Here is a 25486-nt window from a genome sequence, read left to right as displayed (position 1 = left end):
CTTTAGATGGATCGTACGGGCCTTCTGGGCTTGATAGAAGATGATGGGCCTGTTGCTTTGGGCTTGGAGAAGTGGGCTTGGGCCCAGCTACTTACTATAAGTAACTTTCTTCTTAACCAATTCGTTTTCACTTATCACAAACCCTAAGCAATCTGAGAATTCTCTGAACTTTCAACCGAAAACAATGTCTCAACTCTCTGAAATCCCCACTTCCGCCTATACTCCGGAGATGGAGACTTTAGGGGCGCTTCCGGATATCCCAACTTTTGATGGCGAGCCGGTGCCGGTGAGCCGGAATCCATTGACTTCGAGGACGCGACCACTGCAGCTCCTCCCGTTGCCGGGTACCGAGTTCCCGGTGCGATACGAGACTAGCCGGATGCACGGCTTTCAGGCTGAGGTAAGTAAAATTTTTTTCAAATTTTCTTACTTTCGATTCGTGATTTTGGCGATTGTGTTGAAATTTTTAGTCTGTGCATGCGCCGGTAGCTGCGCCACGCAGGAAGGAGTTGCGTGACGCAACTGTTCCTGTGTGAACAGTTGCGTGACGCAGCTGTTCTAGGTGAACAGTTGTGTGACGCAATTGTTCGAGGCGCTAGAGAACCCTAGCTTTCCTGAACTTAGGATTTTACCCCCTTGCATGCGTTAGAAGCTTGATTTGTTGATGATTATTTGATGCCATCTTTATACGACCTGATTTTGCCCTAAAAAATGCACAAATATGATAAAATCGAACATAATTTGAATTCTACCATGCGATACGCGCTGATGGAGCGGTGGAACGATTACATGCATACCTTCGTGTTCGGGTTCGGCGAGATGACCCTCACACCGGTGGATTATGCTACCATCACGGGCCTTCGTTTTACCGGTCCAGTTGCTCCCCTGGACGCTCGGTACCAGACCGCCACACTTGGAGCCCAGCTGGTCCGCTCTCTGCTTGGTGTGACCACTCAGACTAGGTACACCGCGCAGGGATGCGTGTCATATGAAGTGGTTTATTGGTTCTAGGCTGAGAGGATCAGGACGAGGCTGACAGCATGGAGGGAGTTGCTAGTGGAGGCCCGGCCTACTGCCCCTGCATATACTCTGGAGGAGAGGGACCAGGCTGCTCGGTCCTTCCTCTTCTACATCATATCGTCGCAGCTACTATGCACCTCTCAGAATAAGGGAGGTCCGGCGGTGCTGGTGTGCTTGAGGGACTTGGGCCAGGTCGGGTCCTTCGACTGGGCCACCCTAGCTTTGGCTCATCTCTATCACGGTCTGGATGTGTGGACCCGTGGTAGCGGTGAGTCGAACTGGCAGTTCATCCGGCCACTGGAGGTAAATTCTTACTCTCTTCTTTTGTCATTTTATTTTCAACTGTTCAACCGTACATTGACAATCACTGTAATCTTTACTGTAGGTGTGGGCTTATGAGTACTGCATCTATCCAAGCGGTCCGAGTGGTGACACTCCTGCTGAGTTTAGGCGGATCCCTCGGTACTTGGCCCACTGTCACCACACCTATGCCAGTGCCGAGGATCCCGAGTACTGGAGGAGCTTCCTTAACGATAGGTCGCTGTCTGATGTAAGTACAAAAACCTCTGAACAACTTAACTTAGCTTTCTTCCTTCTTTTACACTGTATAACCACTGATTCTTTTATTTTTGCAGCTGCTTCTGACTCTATGGGATTGTGATGCCTGGAGGACTTATCTGGGCCGTGAGGTAGCAGAGCTGCATACCCGGTCGAGGCTCCTAATGTGGGGGTACTGGGTTGACTGGTATTACCTAGGGGAGAGAGAGTTTATGACACTCCGGTGGCCCCGGCACAGCGGCGAGTGCCTCATGCTCCTCCTCGCCATATGTGCTTACTAGAGGGCATGACCCGGGAGGACCTGGAGGAGGAGTATAGGGGCTTCTCTGCTAATGATTTTTTGTCCGCTGGCGACTTCACCGTATACTTCTCCTCTCGGATGCAGGCTCGGCTTCCAGAGGCTTGGAGTACACCCAGGTGACTTTCTTATCTTCGATCTTATTCATCATCATCATTTTTTTTCACTGTTTAACCAACTGATTAAATTTCTTTCTCTGTGACTTGTTGCAGGAGCTGAAGACCCATAAGACGGCGGCCCATTACAAAGTTGAGGCTGCAGCTGAGGCAGGCAGGGGCAGCGGTTGCTCCGGCTGGACCAACGGGAGTAGTACTGGGCGATGTCCCCTTCCCACTTGGCATGGAGGTGGTGCTGGATCCTGATCTGGGTCTGGGGTCGGGCATCACTATTCCTGCTGACCTTAGGCGAGCTCCTCCGCCACTACAGCTGGACCCTGAGCATGCCACACACGTGAGTACTAAACTGAATTTACAAAGTTAAGAATATTTTACCTGAATGAGTCCTTATTGAACGTCTTCCTGTGCTTGTAGGTGCCTGCTCGGAGATATCTGGAGATTTGCCAGAGATTCAGCTTCGCTCGGTCTTACATCGCCCAGCTCTACTCTGAGCGCCACGAGAGGGTATGTGTGATCTTCATGTGCTTTGCCTTCTTCTTTATTCTTTGCTTCCCTTTTCTTACATATTTCTGTTTTTACAGGATCTGGAGATCGGGAGACTGCGGAGGCATCAGTCTCGCCAGTCCAATGCTGTGAGCCGACTCCAGGCGGAGGTGGATCGGCTCCGGACGAGGTTAGAGGTAGAGGGTATCCCGCTCGACTCCTCCGAGGAGGACGATGATGGCTCTTCTTCCGATGACGCACCACCGTCTCCACCCCCTCAGGCTGCTGCTGGTCCGAGCCGGAGGTGACGGTAGCCCTGCCTCCATGTTTCAGCCATTTTTGAACATTTCGGACACTTTGTAGTTTTTTCTTTTTAGGATGGCTGTACAGTTATATTATTTTTATGATATTATTTACACTTCTTTATTATCTACAGTATTTTGTTTTTATTACATTATCATACATGTTTATATTTTACAGCTGTGAGGTCTTATTTCTGCAAAAACAAACACAAACACAAAAACACAAAACAGCGGTGTCCCATTTATCCACAAAAGTGGTTCACCTCGTTAGCAGTCAATGGACTAATTTATTATAAATGAATGAAATAAAATGAAATAAATAAAGAGTAAAATAATTAACTTAAAATACAACAAAAATCAATTCATAAACAGAAGCGGGTCCTAATACTTACTTGACAGGGCGGTTAATGCCGTTGTAAAGACTCAACCTCCTTATTGTACAAACCGTCCTTCTTATTAATACAGGCTTAAATGTCCACCAACCGGAGCAATCCATACATAAATGCCCTTCCAACCACCATTGACAGTAGATATCAGGTCAAATAATCATGATGGTGCTTCGTTCATTGGGCCCTTTACACTTCTATAAATGGAGGCTTCCCTTTACGTCTCCTTCACTTCCAGCATTCGAAGCACATCCGTTTCTTAGATAATCCTTTTCCATGGCCTTCAGAAACCAAGTTTCATCCTTTGTCCAATCCATCCCTGATGACTTATGGCAAATTCCTCCTATGAACCAACTCGTTTGGCTGAAATATTTCAAAGACTTAAAACCCGACCATGGCTTCTTATCTTGGCTCGTCACTCATTTCAATCCTAACACCATGGTCTTCCGATTTGAAGACTCTGAAGTAACTCCGACCTATGAGGAAACGTGTGCCGTGATGGATCATCATCCTGAACAAGATGAAACTCCGGCTTTACCCCCAAGCCCTAGGTATGATCTAGCTGAGATTGTGGCCCTATGTCCGGTTTACCTTCCTAATGGCATAAACACGAATCAAGGCCTTCCTTTGGAGCCTTTCCTGAGTAGGGTTCTGTCCATAGATTTAGATCCCTCTTGGATTCGAGCTTGCTGCTTCTTGCTGTTGAACGTGTATGCCATAAAGAATTGCCAACCTGGAATTGGAGATTTTCGACTTCTGACAGTTATTCGCGATATGCAAATGTACCATCATACTGTCTTCATGATGATCATGGGAGAGACGATGTGTTGGGTTAGGGATATTGCCCATCACATCACCAACTTCAATATCCATCATCGTGGTTGTCCAATGTTGTTGCAAGCCTGGGCTCTAGACAAGTTAAGTTTGATTCTTCCGGTCCCAGCTCGTTTAATTCCAACCTATGGGCTTGCCAACTTTCGGTCTCAGTCTCGAGGACGCTTCGATTTTGGGGGTAACCCGGCAATTCGGTGGACTTGTCCTTGGTGGAAAAATCAGACTGTTTACAACCGGGAGTATGGGCCTTAACTACGTGTTGTATGCAAGTCTAGACCGTTCCATGGCTTATTTCCCGGATAGGATCAGTCGTCAGTACGGAATGATACAGCGTGTTCCTAGAATCCACAACTTTGAAAGTGGTCTCATAACGCCGCATCTGTTGACCAATTTGGCTGTCCGTTGGCGCAATCGAAACACCAGGTATTTAGATGAGGGAATGATGCAGGACACTGTGACACCTGCATATGTCAACTGGTTCTTTTCCCTATAATGATGTCATATTCTGTGAAGGTTGGCCTCTGCTGATAGGTTCTGCTAGAATAAAATGTTGTTTGTTGATTTCCCTGTCTCTTCTATGCTCAGGCCATGAGCTTTTATTTAATGTATCTGCTTTTCTTTCCCTTAATGATTTTGATGATTCTGTCTTTATCAATTCCTGCTATCTGCACACATGAATCAACAAAAGACAACAAATCTTTTCTTTCGAAATCATTTGTTGCGTTAGTTATTTGGGCCTCCTGCCCCCAGGTTAATAAATGAAAGCTCATAAAAGTGAATTATAATGAAAAGACAAAAGCTTACACTTCGGAGACAACAAAGAATGGGGTGACTATTTTATTACCTGCACAAATCAGACAAAAATAACAAATGTAACCTCTTTATGTATGCATGAACCTATATGAGTACTAAGGTTTTATTCATGGTTTTATATTGATCTTTCCAGGGAAATCACTGAGAAAATGGTGTTCGTCCTTCTAATCAATGTTTAAAAGAATTCATTGTTTAGGCAGGACCAACAGCCGGAACATTTTAAACCAGATGAGTCGATTTTGATCAAATAAGCAGAGAGGAAGGTCTTGCATTCTTTGACCATAACCCCGGAACAACAAAAACAAAAACAAAAAAAGAAGAAAAATTTTGAAATTCAAATCCTTTATTAATCTTACTTCTTTTCAACATTATACAGAAGTAGAGAAAATTTATTTTAATACAATGGTCATTTATTCAAACCACTCATTTTCCTATTCTCCTTCGAGTCAAGTTGACGGCGTTAAGCAATCAATCACAAATCTGTCACGAACGCATGGCATAGATTTCGCATTTAAACTAAGCACCACGCGTTAATCCCGAAATTTTATTTTTATCCTTATTCATTCATGCCGTAACTTTTTGCCTAGGCCGCCCTTTCGGGTTTTCAACCTAACGAGCTCATTTTTTGCCTAAGCCGCCCTTTCGGGTTTTCAACTTAGCTGATTTTTTTTAGTCGAAATCATCATTTCACGCATAAAATCTTTTCATTTGGTCCTGGTTGACAATCCGGTTGATAGGCTTCCCTTCTATGGTGATTAAATCAGCGACACCTTTAGCTAATAGCTTCTGAACTCTGAATGGTCCATGCCAGTTGGGTTTGAATTTCCCACCAGGATGATTCTGGGCTTCATGATCCAATAATCTGATCAATACCAAATCTCCATTCTTTAAAGCCCTTGGATGTACCCGTTTGTTGTAGAAACGAGCAATCCTTTTCTTTCTCATCTGATCCTGGAATCGAGCATTTAGCCTTCTTCCATCTAAGAGCGCCAAATCTTCATACCTCTTCTTGACCCATTCTTCCTCGGTCAAACCAGCTTCTACCAAAACCCTGAGAGACTTCTTTTCGAGCTCTATCGGTAACATTGCCTCCATTCCATATACAAGTTCAAAAGGAGAGGCTCCATTCATTGATTTGAAGGTAGTGCGATGCCCCTAGAGCATGAAAGGAAGTTTCTCGGCTCAGCTTCTGTACATTTCACACATCTTCGACAGGATTCTTTTAATCTCCTTATTCGTAGCTTCTACTGCACCATTAGCCTGAGGGCGATAAGGAGAAGAATGGTGATGCTCAACCTTATATCTATAAAGCAACTGACCAACATCTGCTTGAAAATGAGAGCCATTATCTGTAACTATGTGATGGGGAACACCATAGCGACAGAAAATGTTCTGTTCAATGAATCTAGCCTGTAACACCCTCCGCCGAGTCCCGTGAGACTTGACGACGGATGCCACATTCGGTGCCGGAGACACCGTCTTAACTTAACATACAAATCATTAAATAAGATTATGAATTAGAAGTAATTGAGTATTCACAAGTGTAGCGAGTAATTTTTTTTTTTTATAGATAATCATTTCATTTCGTTTTCATCTCCTTTTTTTTTTTTTTTTTGAAAAATAGATTGGGAAAAATCCTACATAAATACTGTAAGAATTTCCCTTTTAAAAACTAAGCTCGCCAAACATGTGAATACAAAACACTCCCAATTAAACTCCAAACTCCCAACATCTCCACATAAGCATCATAACACAACAACACTTTTATATTTTCATAATTATATAAATCCTCAATAGCAGTTTAATATTCATCAATTAATTGCATTCAATATATATATCAAGTCTTAATAAACTAATCATACCAACTCTCTTGAAATATTTTATATTCAATCATTTAATGAATCTTATGCTTATCTCCGAATATAGACACCAACACAATTGCTAATTACATGCTTAAGTTATAATTCAAATAATACAATCTTTGAAAATATAATACTTATACATGCCATCGTTCTTAAGTACATAAATCTCAATCTACTACTACCACAATAGTCACTTCTGCCCTTATGCTACTCTTCTAGTCTTCAAGCAGCAACCACAGTCTTTAACCTGCGCGTGATAAAAATCAACGCGCTGAGTATAAAACTCAGTGGTGCTCATAATTCACATACTTACTAAAGTTGTGATGACAACTTACTTAAAACACAAATGACATAAAATCATTAAATTTCAACATACATGTACATTTAGAGCAAAAGAAATATCAAATAAACTATTAATTAATAACATAAAGAATTTAATTCTTTCAACTCATAAATTCATTACTTGCACATTTATTATACCAATACATATACTATTTATGTTTAAAACCATGTACCAGAATATCATGCTTTGAAAATTCTTTTGATAACATAATCATTAATTTTCAAAGTAAGGTTTACTAAAATAATATGATCTCATTCGTTTAATTCAAATACTTTGAAAGTAATAAGACGATTATAAATACAAATATGTTAATTCTTTAGTTAAGGCTTGTACTAATACAGAATGAACATAAGCAGATTTGATCGTGGCCTATGAAAGCACCACTGTGGCCTATGAAAGCACCACCCCCATCACACAAATAAGCGCGTCCGCCTATTTATAAGGGCTGATAACCCTAGCATATGATCATAGCTTCACATAACAAAATCAATCTCATCATACCACGTTTCAATCATGCATAGTAGAGCCCAAATCAAAATCATTCTTTCATAAAAGCAATAATTCTTAATCAAAAACTCTTCATTACGTAATACCCATCATTTCAAATTTCTCAACTTACAACTTACAAAAATTTCCACATTCTTCAAAGGAAATATTTCAAATATATATATATATATATATATATATATATATATATATATATATATATAGGAAAATTTCTCATCAATTCCTTTTCTTTTAAAACTTTCTTAACATCATAATGAAATTTATCATACTTTCCTTATTCAAAATTCAAAGCACATACACCTTAAATACCCATTTTTTTTTTAAACTCTAAACATATGAAAGTTATCAAAATAATCATACTTATGTCATACTTATACCATACAAAAAAAATAATTAAGTAAGCCTTACCACCCTAGAGCGGTTTGGCCTCTTAATGAAAACCAAGGGGAGGAATTTTCTTCTCCAACCAAGCATACTAACATTACTCTTATGCACCAAGGTATCCATTTCTATCCTCATCATGCATTATCTAAACTAATTCCACACTTTATCCCAAAATTTCCAACAATTTTTCCCATTTATATCCATTTAAACATATCCACAATACCACTTTTCAACCTTGTATCTTATTTTTGTCAAATCAATCCTCAAACATACAAATAATCAAGAGAACCTCATCACACATGATTCATACATACATTTATCCAAATAAACCTATGAGTCAAGGCATAGGAAATTTCCAGCATTAAAATATCCTTGACCTTTGTTGTGTTTTTAAGACATAACTTGAGTTATAGGTCTCCAAATTGAATGAAATTAGATTCATTAGAAAGCTAAGATAAAATTATACAAATGTTATGAAGGGACCACAGCCCAGATCAATGTGTAAGGTGGTAAACAGAAGCTAGGAACAGACCAACAGTCCAGACCCGATTCAGCAGAACTAAGTCCAATGTTTATTGAATTCCTACTTAACCAAACACTAAAATTAAACCAATCCAGAACCATGGAAGTCTCAAGACACAGGGAAACAACTTTCAAGAAGACCTCAGAACCAAATCTTGTCATTATAGTGGTCAAAATGGGCACTCAATTCAGTGATGCATGTGGCCCGACATAACAGAGTCAGTTTAGGTATTTCAGCCATAAGTTGAGCTATGTATCTCCAAATTGCACACAAGAGGATGGGTTGGAAAGCTAAGAAGTAGACCTACAACTTTCATGAAGGACTTAGACACAAATGGAAAATATAAATGGTCAAAAACTAGTCCTTAATCTCACCCAATAACACTTTTTCCAAAATTCAGCTTACTTTAACCATGAAAAAAACATGAACAACAAAGATACAAGGTAGAGATTTCTACCACATACTAAATACTCATCAAACATCACCCAAGAACATGTTATTGCAACCAAAGTTCAACAAATCAATCATTTCATACAAAATCCCAAAATACATGTATGATAGCATAAATGCACAAAATAAAAAATTCAAGTAAGGTAAGTGTGTTTATGAACACTAACCTTAAAAATAAGCTTTAGCAAGCTTAAATTAAAGCTTTCTAAGCTCTAACTTTGCCTTTACTCCATGGTAGAGGTTTCCCCAACCTTTGCCTTAAGTAGAGAATCTCCAAATTTCTTGAAACTAATAACCACAAATCACTTCTCAAGCTTAATTCTCTAAGATTAATTACTTAAATCAAGTTGGGTGGGTTTAATTTGGTGGATTTAACAAGTAAGAAGTGAAGAAAAACAAAGAAGAGAAGAAGAAGAGGAAGTGGCGTTGAAGAGAAGAAGAAGAAGAGAAAAAGTGGTTGCTCAATAATTGAAGTTGACCTTATAAAGTGATCAAAGGGTATTTTGGTCTTTTCCCCATAATTGGATGGCTAAGATTAAGCTCATCTAATGGCTAAAAATATTCTCCAATTCAATTCCTTCACAATATTATTTATCTCCACAAATTTCTCAAATTACTCCATAAAAATTATTCCTCAAATTTCCTTAATTAATAAAGCATCATAATTCACTATTCACTAATTATCTAAATTCTCCAAAAATATTCATTACTTACTTTCTACCCATAAAAATCATGCATACATACTCCAAAAATATTAAAGAAAATATAAAACATATATAGTAATTTTTCCGGACCAAAATAATACCGACTCCCGGACCGGTAGTACTATTCACAGACCGGTGGTACTATTCATAGACTGGTAAATCACTACCCATTCATAGTTAATCATACTCAATATCTTCCTCGGATCTAAATAAAATATTATCCCCCTTTCTGTAGCACCATTTATGACCCGATAAAATAATATTATTTTAAAATTCAAAAATTTTGGGGCGTTACATAGCCACATGCTTGGCGGTTAAGGTTTTGTAAGATTGAGTCTCGATCCATCTAGAGAAGTAGTCAACTGCAACCAATATATACTCATGGCCATTCGATGCTGCTGGTGTGATTTTACCAATAACGTCTATGCCCCATGCAGAAAAAGGCCAAGATGGAGTTGTCGGATGGAGTTCAACAGTAGGTAAGTGGCTTTTATTATCATGATATTGGCAAGCTTTGCAATGACGCACATACTGAACACAGTCACCTTCCATCTGCATCCAGAAATAACCTTGCCTCATAATTTTCCTTGCTAAACTCATGCCGCTTAAATGAGTACCGCAAACTCCTTCATGAACTTTTCTCATTATGTCTTCTCCTTCTTTTTTACTCACGCATCTTAGCAGCATCCCATCCCAAGCTCTTCTATAGAGTTCACCATCGGCCAGGACATAGTTCAGAGCCGTTTTTCTAAGAACTGTACGGTCTTCTTTCATCGCATCATCAGAAAAAGTACTGTCTTTCATATACTGCAATATATCCGTAAACCAGAGTTCTTCCTCTGACTCCACCTGGTTCACAAAATGTTCTTGATAGCACATGATATTAGCTGCGGTAATGATAAATGGCTTTTTCGGCACTTTACTCAAATCCTGCCAAGCTGATGCTAAGTTTGCCAAGGCATCCGGAATTCTGTTATAGGTTCTTCCTATGTGAGTGAAAGTGATCTTGTCGAATAGTGCTGCCTTCTTCAACAAGTACTCGACATAGGGCTTCAATATCTCTTCTTCTACTTTCCATCTCTCGTTTGCATGCTCGATAACCAATAACGAGTCTCCTATTACCTCGACCTCCTTAGCACCAGATGCAAGAAGAGCTTCCATTCCCATGATGCATGCTTCATATTCAGCCATGTTGTTAGTGACCGGAAACAACAATCTCTTGCACATGGTGGTGACCTCGCCATTAGGTGCTTCAATTACAATACCAGCTCCGGCTCCATTTCTGTTAGCTGATCCATCAAAGTACAATTTCCAGATTCCTGTTTCGATACACAGCAATTGCTCATCTGGAAACTCCAATTCCCATGGTTCGTCATTTGTAATTGGGTTTTCAACTAGGAACTCTGCCACAACCCGACCTTTGACTGTTTTCTTCGTTACAAACTCTGCGTCCACACTAGAGATCTGAATTAACCACTTAGACAGCCGTCCTTCTAGAGTAGGCGTTCTCTGCAAATACCTCAGAGGATCAATTTTGGAAACAAAAGTGACCTTGAAGGAATCAAAGTAAGGCCTCAACTTCTTTATTGACCACACTACCGCCATACATGTTTTCTCTACCATATTCTACTTCTCTTCGATAGGCAGTAGCTTCTTACTAATGTAGTAAATGACCTTTTCTACTCCAGCGGCGTCCGGCTGTACCAACATTGCTCCAACTCTTGCATCCTCTATGGACAAATACAGGATCAGAGGTTCTCCTGGTCTTGGTGAACTCAGCACTGGTGGATTCATCAGGTACTTCTTTATGTGGTCAAAGGCTTTCTGGCAGTCATCATTCCACTTAACTGGCTGATTCTTCTTAAGTAGCTTGAAAATTGGAGCACAAGTGGTGGATAACCTCGAAATAAACCTGCTGATGTATTGAATTTTACCCAAGAAGCTTCTCACCTGACGTTCTGTTCTTGGCGGGTCCATATCCTGAATGGCTTTTATTTTGTCGGGGTCAACCTCAATCCCGTTAGGTCCTACAACAAAACCTAACAGTTTCCCTTTCGTTACTCCGAATACGCACTTCTTGGGATTGAGCCTCAAGTTATACTGCTTGACCCGTGCAAAGAACTTCTCCAGCATTTCTGTGTGTTCTTCCTGTGTTCTTGTCATGATCACCATGTCATCTACATATACTTCTAGCCCTTTATGGATCATATCATGAAATAATGTTGTAGCCATTCTCTGATATGTTGCCCTGGCGTTCTTTAGTCCAAATGGCATCACTCTATAGCAAAAAGTTCCGAAGTCCGTAGTGAAGGCCGTCTTGTGCTTGTCGACTAAGGCCATCAGTATTTGGTTGTATCCGGAGAATCCGTCCATGATAGAATAACATCCCATTCCGGCAGCACTGTCGATCAAAACATCTATGTGCGGAAGTGGAAAGTCATCCTTAGGCGAGGCTTTGTTCAGGTCCCTGTAGTCGACACAGACCCTTATCCTCCCATCTTTCTTTAACACAGGGACTATATTGGCCAACCATTCCGGATAGTGTAGTACTTCCAAGAATCCTGCATCCAACTGTTTCTGGACTTCAGCTTTGATCTTATCCTGCTATTCTGGTCTGACCCGTCTCCTCTTCTGCTTCACCGGCTTAACACTTGGATCAGTAGGAATGAAGTGCTCTGCTATTGATCTGTCGATTCCTGGCATGTCAGCGCAGCTCCAGGCAAATACCTCTGAATTTCTTCTGATGCATTCTTGAAGATCCTGTCTAAGCTCAGGTTTAAAGTCTGATCCGATTTCGATTATTTTAGGATCTTCAGTGGTGCTTAAGTTAAATGCGAAATGATGCAATGCATTTATGTCAAATATGTGCGTGGTATAATCAATGCCATGAACGTGACAATCAGGAAAATAAGAAAACAAATAGTCAAAGTTCACTTCCATTGATTGAAATAACAAAGGAAAACCATCCATATTGTTCTCAAAACAAACATCAGAAAAGCAAAATACAGGATTAATTGCCTGCTCAATACATTCATCACAAGATTCTTTATTGCCTGAATTACTTCATTTGCATCTGCATCTTCTTCTTCCGGGATAGCTTCTGCTTTCTCCTCTTCAAGCTTCATCTTCAGCACCTTCCTCTCTGCCTCCTCAGCGTCTTCAGCAGCTAATACCGACTGGAGGATCCGTGCCTTGGCTTTCTGCTCTTGTACCATCTTGGAAGCTTCATCCCTAATCCCCAAAAAGTCTTCAAACTCGGATATCTTCTTCGACCATTCAGGTTCAGTGCCTGCTTGCGTCATACCCACCATGAATTCGGTGTCTTCAACCAGCTGTTCCAAGGAAGGTTTGGGCGACTTGATCAATTTCTCCTCAAAGTCTGTCATGAATATTTCCAGGCCGGGGTAGGTCTTCCCCCTACTCTGAAATTCTCCTGCAGCTTGTGGGACAAAGAAAATATGATTCAGGTTTGACCCTCTAACCGGAGACCGGATCTCATACTTTTCCTTCTTTCTGTTTTCCGAATATCCCAGCCCGCGTCTATCTTGTTGTCCATATGTCGATGAGAGATGTTTAAACCTTCCTTGTAGCTCCCGGCCTAACCCTTTGCCATACTGCCACTGCATCTTTTTCATCATCTTCCTTGAAAAAGGACTCATTCTGTTTACTGCACTCTTACTCTCATTGGTGGGCGCATCAATCACTGCCACCTGGAAACCAGACAACGGCACTGCCACCTCTAAGCCTTCCACTGTTGCCACATTCAGGTCTTCTTGCGCGTTAACGGTCACCACATCCGTACCCCATGGAATCTTTACTTTTCTGTGCAGGGTAAACGGAATTGCACCTAGAGGATGGAGCCACGGCCTCCCCAACAACAGAGCATAGTTGGCTAAGATCTCAAGAACAACCACGTCTACCCAGCTCTTTACAGCCCCTGTGGAGATCTTCGCTCTAAAAGTTCCTTTTGCGTTTCGCATAGTGTTGTCATAAGCTTTGACCACCGTGTTTGATGGTTCAAGTTTTGACTCCTCAATTTTGAACTTGGATAGCATCTTCAACGGGCACACACACAGGGCTGATCCGTTATCCACCATTACATTCCGGGTGTCACGCCCGTTAACGGCAATCTGGATGTATAATGGCTTGAAGTGATTTCTTCCTTCTGGTGGGAGGTCCGAATCAAAGAAAGTGATTTCACCAATTCTGCACTGCAGCACATTGATCATATCTACACTTTGGATCCGAGCAGGTGTGAACCCTCCCCCGAAGGCAAAATTATGCTAGAACGAGGTATGCTCACGTGTGTGTTTTATGAAGTCGCCACCTAGTTTATTTTTATAAGGGAAAACTAAGAAAGAACCCTAAGTGACTCCAATTTTAATTGACCTAAGTCTAGATTAATTACCCCAAAGTTTAAGGCACAATCTACGAACCCGAGGTGGATCCTGAGACTATGTCATGTTGATTAACTAACCTAAGTGTAAATGCTTTGCAAGGTAAATTGATGCAATTGGACCAGTAAAGTGTTTTGGTGATTTCGACTTACCGCTCGGGGTTGAATCCCGGACGTGCCTATGTACTCTCGTTTGAATGAGAGATCAAAGCCGACGTAGTTCGATAAAGCTTATTCAAAGGCATTTTGAAGGGGTATGCTTCATGCATGAGTGTGTGCATGCTTCGTGCATTTTTTAGGCATTTTTGCCAAAGATTGATTGATTTGTTGTTTTAGGCATTTGTTGCCAAAAGGTGTTTGATTGGGCAATTTATTGCCAAAAATTGGTTAGGCGATTTGTCGCCAGAGTGATTGATTAAGGGCATTTGTGCCAAAGGGGTTTTGTTGGGTGATTTGTCGCCAAAATGATTAAGGCATTCGTGCCAAAAGATGATATGTAATTTAGACAATTTATTGCCAAAGAAAAAGTGATTTTGGGCGATTTGTCGCCAAAAAAGTTGATTGATTAGTTGAGGCAATATATTACCAAAACGACGATTCAAGCAATTTGTCGCTAAAAAGTGGTTATTTGAATTATAGGCAATTTGTTGCCAAAAGCGATTGATTAAACCGTAGGCAATTTGTTGCCAAAACGTGATTGATTAAACTGTAGGCAATTTGTTGCCAAAAACGTTATTGATTAAACTGTAGGCAATTTGTTGCCAAAAACGTGATTGATTAAGGTTTTTAGCCACAATTATTGATTAATTGGACTTTTAGCATAACTGTTCGAAATAAAGGCAATTACACTGTAGTTATTAATTAACTAGGCACTTTAGCCAATATGTTCGGAGTTAAGCATTAATACCACAATTATTGATTAACCGGGCATTTTAGCCTAAACTTATTTACTTAAGGCAGTTTGCTGCCAAAATGACGATGGTGTGAATGCAGTTATTTAATTATTTAATTAGAATTTAGAGTAGAAGAGAATATGCACAAAATGCTGAAATTAAATGGGCAGAGTTTCGTTATTACCTGAGTTAATCGGCGGCCGCTTCTTAGCTTCAGTTTGAAAATTCCCAATTAAGCTCCTCGTTTGGGGAATATCAATTAAAATTAATTTAATTAAGTGATCAAATATCACAACAGCAGAGTAATAAAAGCCTAAACTAAATGCAGAAAAGTAGTAGAAGAATCGCAAGGAGCGTAGGAGAGAAGAGAGCGTCCGTCAACACAGACCGAGTGTGTAAAACTGTCGATTCGGGGCTGTATTTATAGGGAAAAACCAGGCTGGACGGCGGGCGCTGCCGCCCTATCCTGTCCACTCGCTAGTTTTTCGTTCCAAAGGTTTTTTCGGGAGTTCCGTACCTCCAAATAATATTCCGGGACCAGTTCCGCGATCCTCGTAATTTTTCGGACGTTTCAAGTACCATATTGGCATACTTTCGATGAATTTTCTGAATGACCTCCGGTCCGGCCGGATTGTTTGCAGTCCGAAAAAACAGGCTTTTTGAGCCTCAAAATTTGAGTATTCACAGCAGGCACTCTTACAAAGGTCATGGCTTCCAAGAAAGACTCCCTATGCTCTTTGGATGCTATCAGCAAATCCCATAATGAAATATCTGCTCTTGTTCTCTGCAATTGGCTCAACACTGAACTGGCAGTTACACCGCTGGGTGCTCGGTTTTGACTGTTCTCACTTACCTCGACAGTCTTCTTCTGCACTTTTACTACTTCCTCTTCTTTCTTCTTTTCTTTTGACTCTTCTGTGCCCTTTTCTGTTGTTTTCTTTTTCGTTCCATCAGCAGCAATCTCTTTTCCCTTAGCCTGCACATTGCTATTGGGATTGTATACTCGCCCACTCCGAGTTAAGCTCTGGATGCCTATCTCATTCACATCCTCTTCGCTGCTATAATACCATTGTTCTTCTTGATCGGCTAAGCTTTTCTGGATTGCGAGCTGGATCTGCTCGTCTTCGTCCTCTGGCACGTCGCCCACTTTCACAGTAATGCTCTTCTCAATCTCTATTTCCACGGGCATCTTCCCTTCTTCATCGCTGCTACAATCGTCCCATATGTTTAGCATTGCGCACATTCGTTCTTCCCACTCAGCCTCTGCCAACGCAACTTCTTCCGGCAATCCACTTCCGATTGCATTGACTGATTCGCTCGACTGAGACTTGTGGGGCGCATAATTGTACTGATATTGAGGGAGTGGATTGTTCTTGGTGCTGGGCTTGTTCCTCTCAGAAGGCTTGGTAATTTTTCCGCTGTCAATCAGATCCTGGATATCGTGCCTCAACTTGAAACATTCCGATCCATATACCTTCCACGCACAGGTTTGGTCAGATCGACCGACAGCTTCGAAAGTACTCCATTCTTGATACATGACCTCAACACTGTACTCAGGGGCCTTCCCAGGTCAGTGAATTCTCTTCTCACTCTTTCATTGACTGCCCCCACTGTATTACTGCTTCCTGACTGATTCTGGTTGCTATTTCCGACGTTTCTGTCATTGTAGTAGGTCCGATAGTTACCAAACCCTCTGTTCCTCTTCTTTTCCTCCTTATACAGCTCCTCTATGTTCAAACCAGCTCTTTGAACTAGAGCAAAATCAGTGAGAGGTTGGGTCAACATTCTTTCTTTAAAGAAGGGTAACAAGCTTCTATTGAAGATTCTGATTAGCTCTTGGTCCTTCGGCCTTGTCTGGACCCTGTATAGCTTTGTTCTCCACCTCCTGTAATAGTCAAAAAAGCTTTCATCTTTCCCTTGTCTCAGACTCTCCAAATCACGCAAGTCAAATCCGTCACTCTCATCAGTCTTAAAGTGCTTAAGAAAAGCGGTCTGCAGTTTGACCCAGTTCTTCTGAATCTCCTCATCTAGACCATCATACCATCTCCGATAGTCCTTATGTAGCATTTGTGGGAAAGCTCGCAAAACGTCCTCTTCATTGTACCGGTTCATTTGAGAAACCCGGAGGAATTCAGACAGATGAGAACGGGGGTCATTATCTCCCTCAAACACAGTATGCTTGAATGTTTTAAACAAAGTGGAGCTGGTTGGGTGCAAAACATACTCGGTTATGTGAAAGTTGGTGACCGGGTCCTTTTCTTTCACCACAGACATTTTCTCAATCTTGTCTTTCAGCTCAGCAAGTTGCTTGATTACATCATTCTCAATGGGGACAGTGTTTCCCACGGAAGTTTGATTATCTGACGCTGGTTCTGGGATTTGTCTCTCTTCAACCACAAGTTGACTGCTTGAAGCGGGAGGAGTTTGATTTTGTGCCCTATCTTGGGTGAGAGCAGCAGCTACAATCTGAGCAATAGTTCTTATCTGGGCTTGAGAGAATCCGGGCTCATTCTCCATATCATCAGCCATTTCCACTGGGTCTGAATCAGAATCTAAATCCGATGAACTTGAATAACTCACAGAACTGACTGGAATAAACTCGGGGATTGGGGATGTTCTGACTAGGCGTTGACCAGGGCGTCGGTTCCAAGCTCTCGAAGCAGTTTCCCGGGAAGGATCAATTCTGACAAAAAATGTCTGAGTTAAAGTAGGTCCTGCATGTATGCGTGAGAAAATGGAAGCACATAGGATGAAAAATACATTTCTAATGTGCTAAAGGCCGGTATGGAAATAAGATCTCAATTTCGACGACCGGACCCAAAAATTCGGTGTGAATAATATGACAATGACTTATTTTGTATTTGAACATTTCGGGCATTATCTGTTGTCGACCATTCCTTTTGGATTTACGATCAACTATTTTCTCTCGAATCCCTAACTTTTGCCTCGGAATGAAAGAATTTCCGAGCGGGATTTTATTTTGTTATTTTTATTTCGTTGTGTATTTTTTGTATCCTTACTTTTTGCCTTAGAGCATATGGCCCCAAGCAGGATTTCATTTCATTTTGTTACAAATTTTGTAATCTCTCACTTATTTTTAGATAATGCGAGAAATGTAAAAATACAAAGGAATTGCAACCCCCTTATATCTCCCTTTTCTTTTGGGTATAAATTCGCTATAAGTGATTGCATTATATTATTCAAAACGAATTTGAGGTCCAGTCTCAATACCAAGGTCAAATGTCCATACCGAACATTAGCTCTTATCGATGCATGGCTGAAAAAGAAAATGATACATGATGCATGAATGTCACAACATATGTACAGTTTATAACATACAGGAGAACGGGAGTTGGGAAATGCATGCCTTCCAACCTTATTTCTCCCACACACGGATTCCGTTGGTATAAATTCCGACATCTGTTTCCTAGGAATTGGTCTAATCTCGACAACCAATAGGGGTTTTGAGATTGACGATATCAACTCTCGGAAATGAATGTGGCATATCAACAGCAAATTGAACCGGGTGTTTCCTTAAGGGAGGTAACTATGGTTTTTGACTATATGCATTGGCTTTAGTCTTATTAGGCTTACAAAATCTGGGTTCCGCAAACAGGATTCGGGCTTTGTTGGGCCTACTCCTTTTGACGCACCTTTAAGGTACTAGGCTTGCGGTTGGTAGTAATGTTAATTCTCGGATGGATGCACCTAAAACGCGAGGTTTAGGCTAGATCCACCGTCAAATTTAACACCAGTACCGAAGGGTGATACGGGTAGAATGTGGTGAGAAGAGAGAAATGCGGTATGAATGCAAAAACCCTAAAAAGAAAATAAAGCAATTAAACAAATAGGGACGATTAACAATTTTCCATCGGCTTTTCTAATCAATTTTATTGGAAAAAGTAGGCTTTTAGAGTCAATTCCTAATTGCAACCACTTAATTATTAAAATAACCAGGGATTAGTGGGTGCAAAATCCCCAGTGAAGTCGCCAAACTGTTTTCGCCCCTCCCCAAGAGTCAGGGATATGGGTTTCTGTCACTTGCAGGGATTTAATGAAGCTTTCCTCATGAAGATTGCATGCGCTATGCTTCATAAGCCTCAGGCTCTTTGGGTGCGGTTGCTTCGTGCTAAATACTATAGAGGTAGCACCTTGAGCCTGGTGAATTTTTTTGTCTCTAATGAATCGTGATTATAGAAGAATGTTAGGCGGGTTTGGCCTTCTATGCTGAATGAAGTTTTTTGGTGTATTGGGGATGGACAGAATGTTAGATTCTGGTTGGATAAGTGGGTATCCAACTTGGGCCCTCTCTACCTGCTTACTAATTCTCCCATTCCCTCTCAGGATATGTACAGGCCTGTTGCGGATTTTGTTGATAGCATTGGCAGTTGGAAATGGAATGTCTTTTCCCATCTGCTTCCTAATAATGTTCTTCTTAAAATTGCTGCTACTAATCCCCTCAACCCCATTTATGGTAAAGATAGCTGCTATTTGGGCCTCTATGCATCGGGTAATTTTACTGTAAAGTCAGCGTATTATGCTCTAAATAGTTGTTCTCATATGCTTAAGGAGACAAAATGGAGCCTTGTTTGGTGCTGGAAGGGGCTGGAACGTATCAAAGCATTTCTATGGTTAGCCTTACACAATAGGCTTTTGACCAGCATAGAGAGATACAGACGACAACTTACTAACGATGCGATTTGCAACAGATGTCTGCTGCATGAGGAGAGTTCTCTTCACCTGCTGCGTGATTGTTATACTGCCTCTAGTATCTGGTTGCAGCTAATTCCGGCAGGTTATTTGAATAATCCGGCAGGTTATTTGAATAATTTTTTCAATGTGCTTGATACTGATTTATGGATTATTTCAAACCTCTCTACTGCTACTGTTTTGGTTGATGAGGTCCCTTGGCACACTGTCTTTGGGGTGACGTGTTGGTATTTGTGGAAGTGGAGAAACGATTTGCTCTTCGGTAACGGTGATGCCTTGCCATTTAATCCGAGTAACTTCATTCTGGGCTTTGCTAAGGATATAATACAGGCTAATTGGGAGGAGAGTAGCAGTCGACCTTCAATTCATAAGCAATGGCAGTGGCTGGGTTGGGCGCCTCCTGATCCTGGCTGGTGCAACATCAACACTGATGGATCTTTTATTAATGCTACTAGGCTTGCTTCAGCAGTTGGTCTTGTCAGGGATAACATGGGAGCTTGGCAGGCAGGTTTTGCAGTTAATATTGGGGCTTGCTTTATTTTGGTGGCTGAGCTTTGGGCTGTTTTCTATGGGCTGGAGCTTGCTTGGAACAACGGGTATAAGCAGATTATTCTTGTGGTGGATAACAAGTTGGTGTGTGATATGCTTATTGGTAAATTGCTTGTCCGCATCCTTTTACGGGTCTGTTTTGCAGCATTAAAGAACTGCTAAACAGGGATTGGAGATGGGCCATTGTTCATGTCTATCGCGAGTGCAAACATGCTGCTGACTGGCTTGCTCGTTTTGGCAGCAAACTAAGCTTGGGTGTCCACTATTTTGATTATCCTTCTAATGGTTTCTCTAGCTTGCTTGTACATGATGTCTCTGGAGTAAGCTGTCCAAGACTTGTAACTGTGGAGGCTTCTGTTTTATCTTTCTTCTTATTCCAAAAAAAGAAAGAAGAATAAAAGCTTACTATATATCAAGACCACACGATGTCTTTTTTTGTTATTTAGGTACCCAATATTTGTTATTTTAATAATAAAATACTACAAAGAAACTATTGAATTTTTGTTTTTATATATATATATATACATATAAAAGTGGGAATGGTAAGAATTTTAATTTGATTGGTTAAAAAATAAATGTAATTAATCTTAATTGGTCATATTAATTTCATGTTTAAATCGAATTTTAATTTATTTGGTTAAAAAATAAATATAATTAATTTTAATTGGTCATATTAATTTTATATTTAAATCTAAATTATATTGGATAAAGTAAAAAATTATATTATTTACTATATAAAGTACATATTAAATATGATAAAGTATAATATCTTTAAGAATTTTAAATTTTATTGGTACAGAAAATAAAAATAATTTTATTTTGATTGGGTATATTAATTTCATGTATAAATCTCAATTATATTAATAAAATAAAAAAATTATATTATATATTGTTAATGTATATATTAAATATAGTTAGAATATAATATCTTTAAAATTTTGAAATTTTATTGATTTTAATTTTTATTATTTATGTTAATATCCTATTGAAGACTTCTCACTTTATCATTATTGATGGTTGAGATACTAATATTAATTTTTTATTTTTTATTTTGGTATACTATCAGAAAAATTTTTTTAATTTGATTACCAATAATTTATGCAAGTATTTATTTTTATATATGGCAAGACCTTGGATCAACTGCTTCTAATTATTTATTTTCAATTTTATAACTATTTCATTTTGAAAAAAAAAATCTATTGTAAAGAAATTATTAAAAATTTTATCAAATACTAGATATGGTGGTGGTTTGCACCAATTTTTATGTGTGATAATTACTACTAAAAATATTGAACTTTTATATTGTCTTTGAAAAAATAATAAAAAATTATATAAAAAATAAATTAGAAGTAATCATTCTACCCGGTATATTCAAAGAGTAGTATATTGAAAGAGTAATAATGTGCAAAATTTGTAAACTGGATGCCCGAAATATAAAAGTTAAATTATAATAATTTTACAATAAGACGGAAAGTTCAGTGGTTCTATAAGTTACTGAACTAGTTCACATGTGTGTGTTGGCAAATTAATGTAGATAGAACTCTTATCACTTATGTTACATAAGCAGACAAATGAGATGATTACTTCCTTACATGCATGCAGTCAAACACCTTATTTTTAACGCCCAAACAAAAACAAATTCCTCCATTAGCATATAACAAGCGTGCCTGCTGCGTTTATCCAACTGCATAACTTTTTAAGAAAATGTCATTTTCTTCACATGAAATTGTCCTTACCAGCTCCCCTCATGGCCCCATCACTGTCTATGACACAGTCTCAGGCACCACCCTAGCTCGCTTCAGCGGCAGCCGGTCACCCCGCCACGGCCTTGTCCTTGCAGGAAAGGCTTATATTGCTGCCTCTCACATCTCCTCAGCCACAGCTTCCGGTTCTATTCACCTCTACAACTGGTGGTCTCCAACAGCTTTGCACCATCTTCCCGTCCCAGAACCTGTGGCTCCACTTGCTTCCACTCCTGATGGCTTGTTTTTATTTGCAGGTGGCCTTTCAGGAGATATCTTTGCTCTTTCAATTCCATCAGGAAACATTATCAAATCAGTTCCTGCGCATCACAAGCCTGTATCTTCTCTCAAAATCAGTAGTGACTCGTCCCTCCTGATTTCAGGAGGCGATGATGGCGTGATTGTAGTTATGGCAATCTTTCAGCTTCTAGATGCATCAGGAAATGAGAATCCAAGTGATTCGATATTGCATAGCTTTGTTGCACATGATGGTCCTGTGACAGCCATCAGATCTTGCACGAGGTTAAGTCTTCCTGCCATAGTTTCTTGTTCATCAGATTGCACTTGTAAGCTATGGAGCCTTCTGGAAGGAGAAAACCTACACACAGTGGCATTCCCATGTGTGATCTTAGGCAAGGGGCAAGCACTATTCGCCTAATATTTTTTTTTTTTTCTGTAACATTTTCGGTTTCGCTCAATTACTAATGTTCTTCGCTCCTAATTCTAGGTATTGCTCTAGACACAATGGGGGCAGAGTTCTACGCTGCAGGATCGGATGGCTTGATTTACAAAGGATCCTTTAAGGCTGAAAGCAGAAAAGAAGCGAGTCGGAGTCGTGAATTGGCCATATGGGCTGAAAGACATGGTGGAGCTGTTGTATCGGTGGTTGTGGTGAATGAAGGGAAGAATTTGGTATCTGCTGGAGAAGATGGGAGTGTGTATATATGGGAAATAGAGAGAGGGCAGGTGATTATGGTTCTAGGAAATAACATGGAGGGAATTAGTGATGTAGTAGTAGCTAAAGGGATTGGAGAAGGTAAAGGGTATTATGGAAATGGAATAAACAATGAAATGAATGAATTTGTTGGTGGAAGTTTAGGGTTATCAGGTAAAGAACTTAGCTCCAGACCCATAAAAGAAGCAATGGACATGGAAGATGTTCTAAATGTGGCAGCAAATGATAGAAGAAAAGCCATTGATATGCTTGAGTCTGCAATTGGAGTATATGAGAGGCTTTTGGAGCTCATTCTCAAGGAGGCCAAAGGAAGCACTAGCAAGAATGGTGAAAAAAGGAAGTGACATGTAAACATATCATAAATAAATAAAATAGAGAAATTTCATGGAAGTTTTATATTTTTTCTTCTTTACCTTCAGGAATGGAAACCATTGGTAATGCGTGTTAATAGGTTATTTGGTAAGTGCAATTATTGTGTACACCAAGCATTAATACCTTGCAGTTAAAAGCAACTCTTCAACTGGAAATATGAATCACAGTTTGGCATTTGAACCTTCCAAAATTGGTCTTCCCACAGAAATAATCTGAAGATGCTAAGAATTCATAATGGATAAGCGATTAGGTGGAGTAAGCATAATTTGTTTAAAAGGAAAAAAATAAAATAATAAACAAACCAAACCAAAACAGATCAAAATGCTGTGAGTGTAATTTCGATTCAGTACGGTTACTTTCTCGGAAAAAAGAAATAGGAATATAGTATTCAGTTCGGTTAGGTTAATTTCAAACTGATCCCAAGTCCCAACCAACCAATGCTCACCTCCCTGGTCAATTAAACCAAGATCAGCAATAAATATCATTCCTCGTAATCACTTTATAAGTATCATACTTCATATCTGCAAACTGGAAACGTTCATGGTTTCCACCGGCAAATTTTTGCCAGAAGGGAAGGCCCTAGTGATCAGATTGTTAAAAATTCCACTGTTATATAAACCTTCTCCATTACTTTCAACAGAAGAATTAACATGTTAGAATAATACAAATAAATGGAGAAGTTCCCCGATCTTACAACATACAAGGAATTTCATCTGCAAAAATAAACAAATTACTTGCAGATTCATTTGCTCATTAACTATGAAGTGGGAAAAACTAAAATCTTTATAACATGAATAACGTCCGTATATATCTGAGGATCTTGGTAAGGGAGTGATCTTTGTTTGAGCATAATCTCACAATTCATACCACCATCAAAAGTCAAACAAGGGAAAAAAAGGTCTTCACTTGTGTCCCTCGCTGCACTTCGTTCATTGACAATATATATATATATATATATATATATATATATATATATATATATATATGCTACCTTGAAAATGTTCATACAAATGAGTAAACATAGATACACCTGAGCACCAAGAAAACTTTACGGATTTACTTGTGAAGTATAACTTGCTGCATCAAGACTGCTAAAATGCTACCCATTGATATGTTAAGGACATTGACAGCATCATTATTAAGCTGCAAACAAAGCAAAAACATAATGTAAGAGGTATGATGGCCCACATCCTAAACCAAGCAATTCAAATTAGCTGAATACAGTAATTAGATAGGCTGTAAAATTGAGTTGCAGAATTGGCATCCTGACCATGGTCCACTATGGACAATTTATCCACAACTCCGCAAAATATCAAGTTTCTTCTCAATGAATGTAGTACTTGAGATTCATTTCCAAACAATGCATATTTTGAAGCCCCTATTAGGCAGTCCACCACTCTACAGGTGAAAAGGTTGCACATATAAGGAATGCTGTAAGTCATTCCAAAGCAAGCAAGACAAGATGATTAATTTATCCAAGATCTAGGCTGATTGAATAAGAACATTCTGGAAAATCAGGCCCAAACACACTAAATTACTACAGACTTATAAGAAAGGCTGAGAAAGCATATGGTTAATGTATGATAAATTAAGTAAACAAAGATATTCTTCCTACCCATCGAAATCCTTCCTTCTCTTGGAGTGAAGCACCAATTATGCTCTCACCAAAATTAGCAATCTGAGAAGCTATCACACATATAACTGCTTCAGAAGCAAGTGTCTGTTTCACATGAAGGAAAAAGGATATTATTAGAACCCCGATAATTTATATCAAAATATAAAGGCAGAAAGTCTGAATGAAACGTGACAAAAAACAATAAACAATATAAAGAAAAATATAACAAAAAAGTTGTTAGAATGGTTGCCAACTAGCTAGTCCTTTGAATCTGCTCATATTAAAGACTACTTTTGTAGGTCAGCCCTTGGATCAATGTGACTTTTGGATATATAATTGATGCCTAAGATAGAAACCAAATGATAACTAATTCAATTGATGTGGAATAACTTAAGGGTCCATATGGATCAGTGTGTGTATTTGAAATGAAGTTGGGTTTTGCATTTTAAGTGAAAAATTAAAAGAAGTAACATGAAGTCAAATCAAATGTTCAGTCATTTCAAATAACTACCCATCCAAAAGGACCCTAGGAGTTACCACCAAAATCCAGTTGAGAAGTTATTTGCAAGTTCCACAAGTCTAAATGTACTAGAAGATATACATCTTTAGGTTTTCCCTTACAGCAAATAATCTAGTTGTCCAAGGAAAATATGCAAAGAAGAAAACTTTTA

At 39.6% G+C, this 25486-nt stretch overlaps 2 protein-coding genes and 1 long non-coding RNA gene across 3 annotated transcripts in view; 2 read left to right on the top strand and 1 right to left on the bottom strand.

The window, feature by feature from the left end:
* The window catches only part of LOC105631115 (integral membrane protein (Protein of unknown function DUF92, transmembrane)), a gene marked incomplete in the record, with an annotated part of 28646 nt that extends 4431 nt beyond the window's left edge, over nucleotides 1–24215 (top strand). Inside the window, 1 exon segment of the mRNA XM_089724073.1 lies at nucleotides 24145–24215.
* LOC105631114 (protein ROOT INITIATION DEFECTIVE 3) lies at nucleotides 21721–23218 on the top strand. The gene is made up of 2 exons (XM_012213117.4): nucleotides 21721–22505; nucleotides 22601–23218. Exons 1-2 carry the CDS (start codon nucleotides 21836–21838, stop codon nucleotides 23170–23172), a joined length of 1242 nt encoding a protein of 413 aa, XP_012068507.1. The 5' UTR covers nucleotides 21721–21835; the 3' UTR covers nucleotides 23173–23218.
* Nucleotides 23810–25449, bottom strand: LOC149494736 (uncharacterized). The gene is made up of 2 exons (XR_016321761.1): nucleotides 24816–25449; nucleotides 23810–24343 (listed from the first exon to the last, which is right to left on the bottom strand). It is a non-coding gene; the product is annotated as an uncharacterized LOC149494736 (long non-coding RNA).
* Between the last annotated feature and the right edge of the window lie 37 nt (nucleotides 25450–25486).

The sequence above is a fragment of the Jatropha curcas genome, chromosome 7 (assembly GCF_041381405.1).
Source record: "Jatropha curcas cultivar XTBG-Jc1 chromosome 7, XTBG_Jcur_1.0, whole genome shotgun sequence".
Taxonomy (NCBI): Eukaryota; Viridiplantae; Streptophyta; class Magnoliopsida; order Malpighiales; family Euphorbiaceae; genus Jatropha; species Jatropha curcas.
The sequence above is the reverse complement of the archived record's forward strand: the minus strand, read 5'-3'. Positions and strand labels throughout refer to the sequence as shown.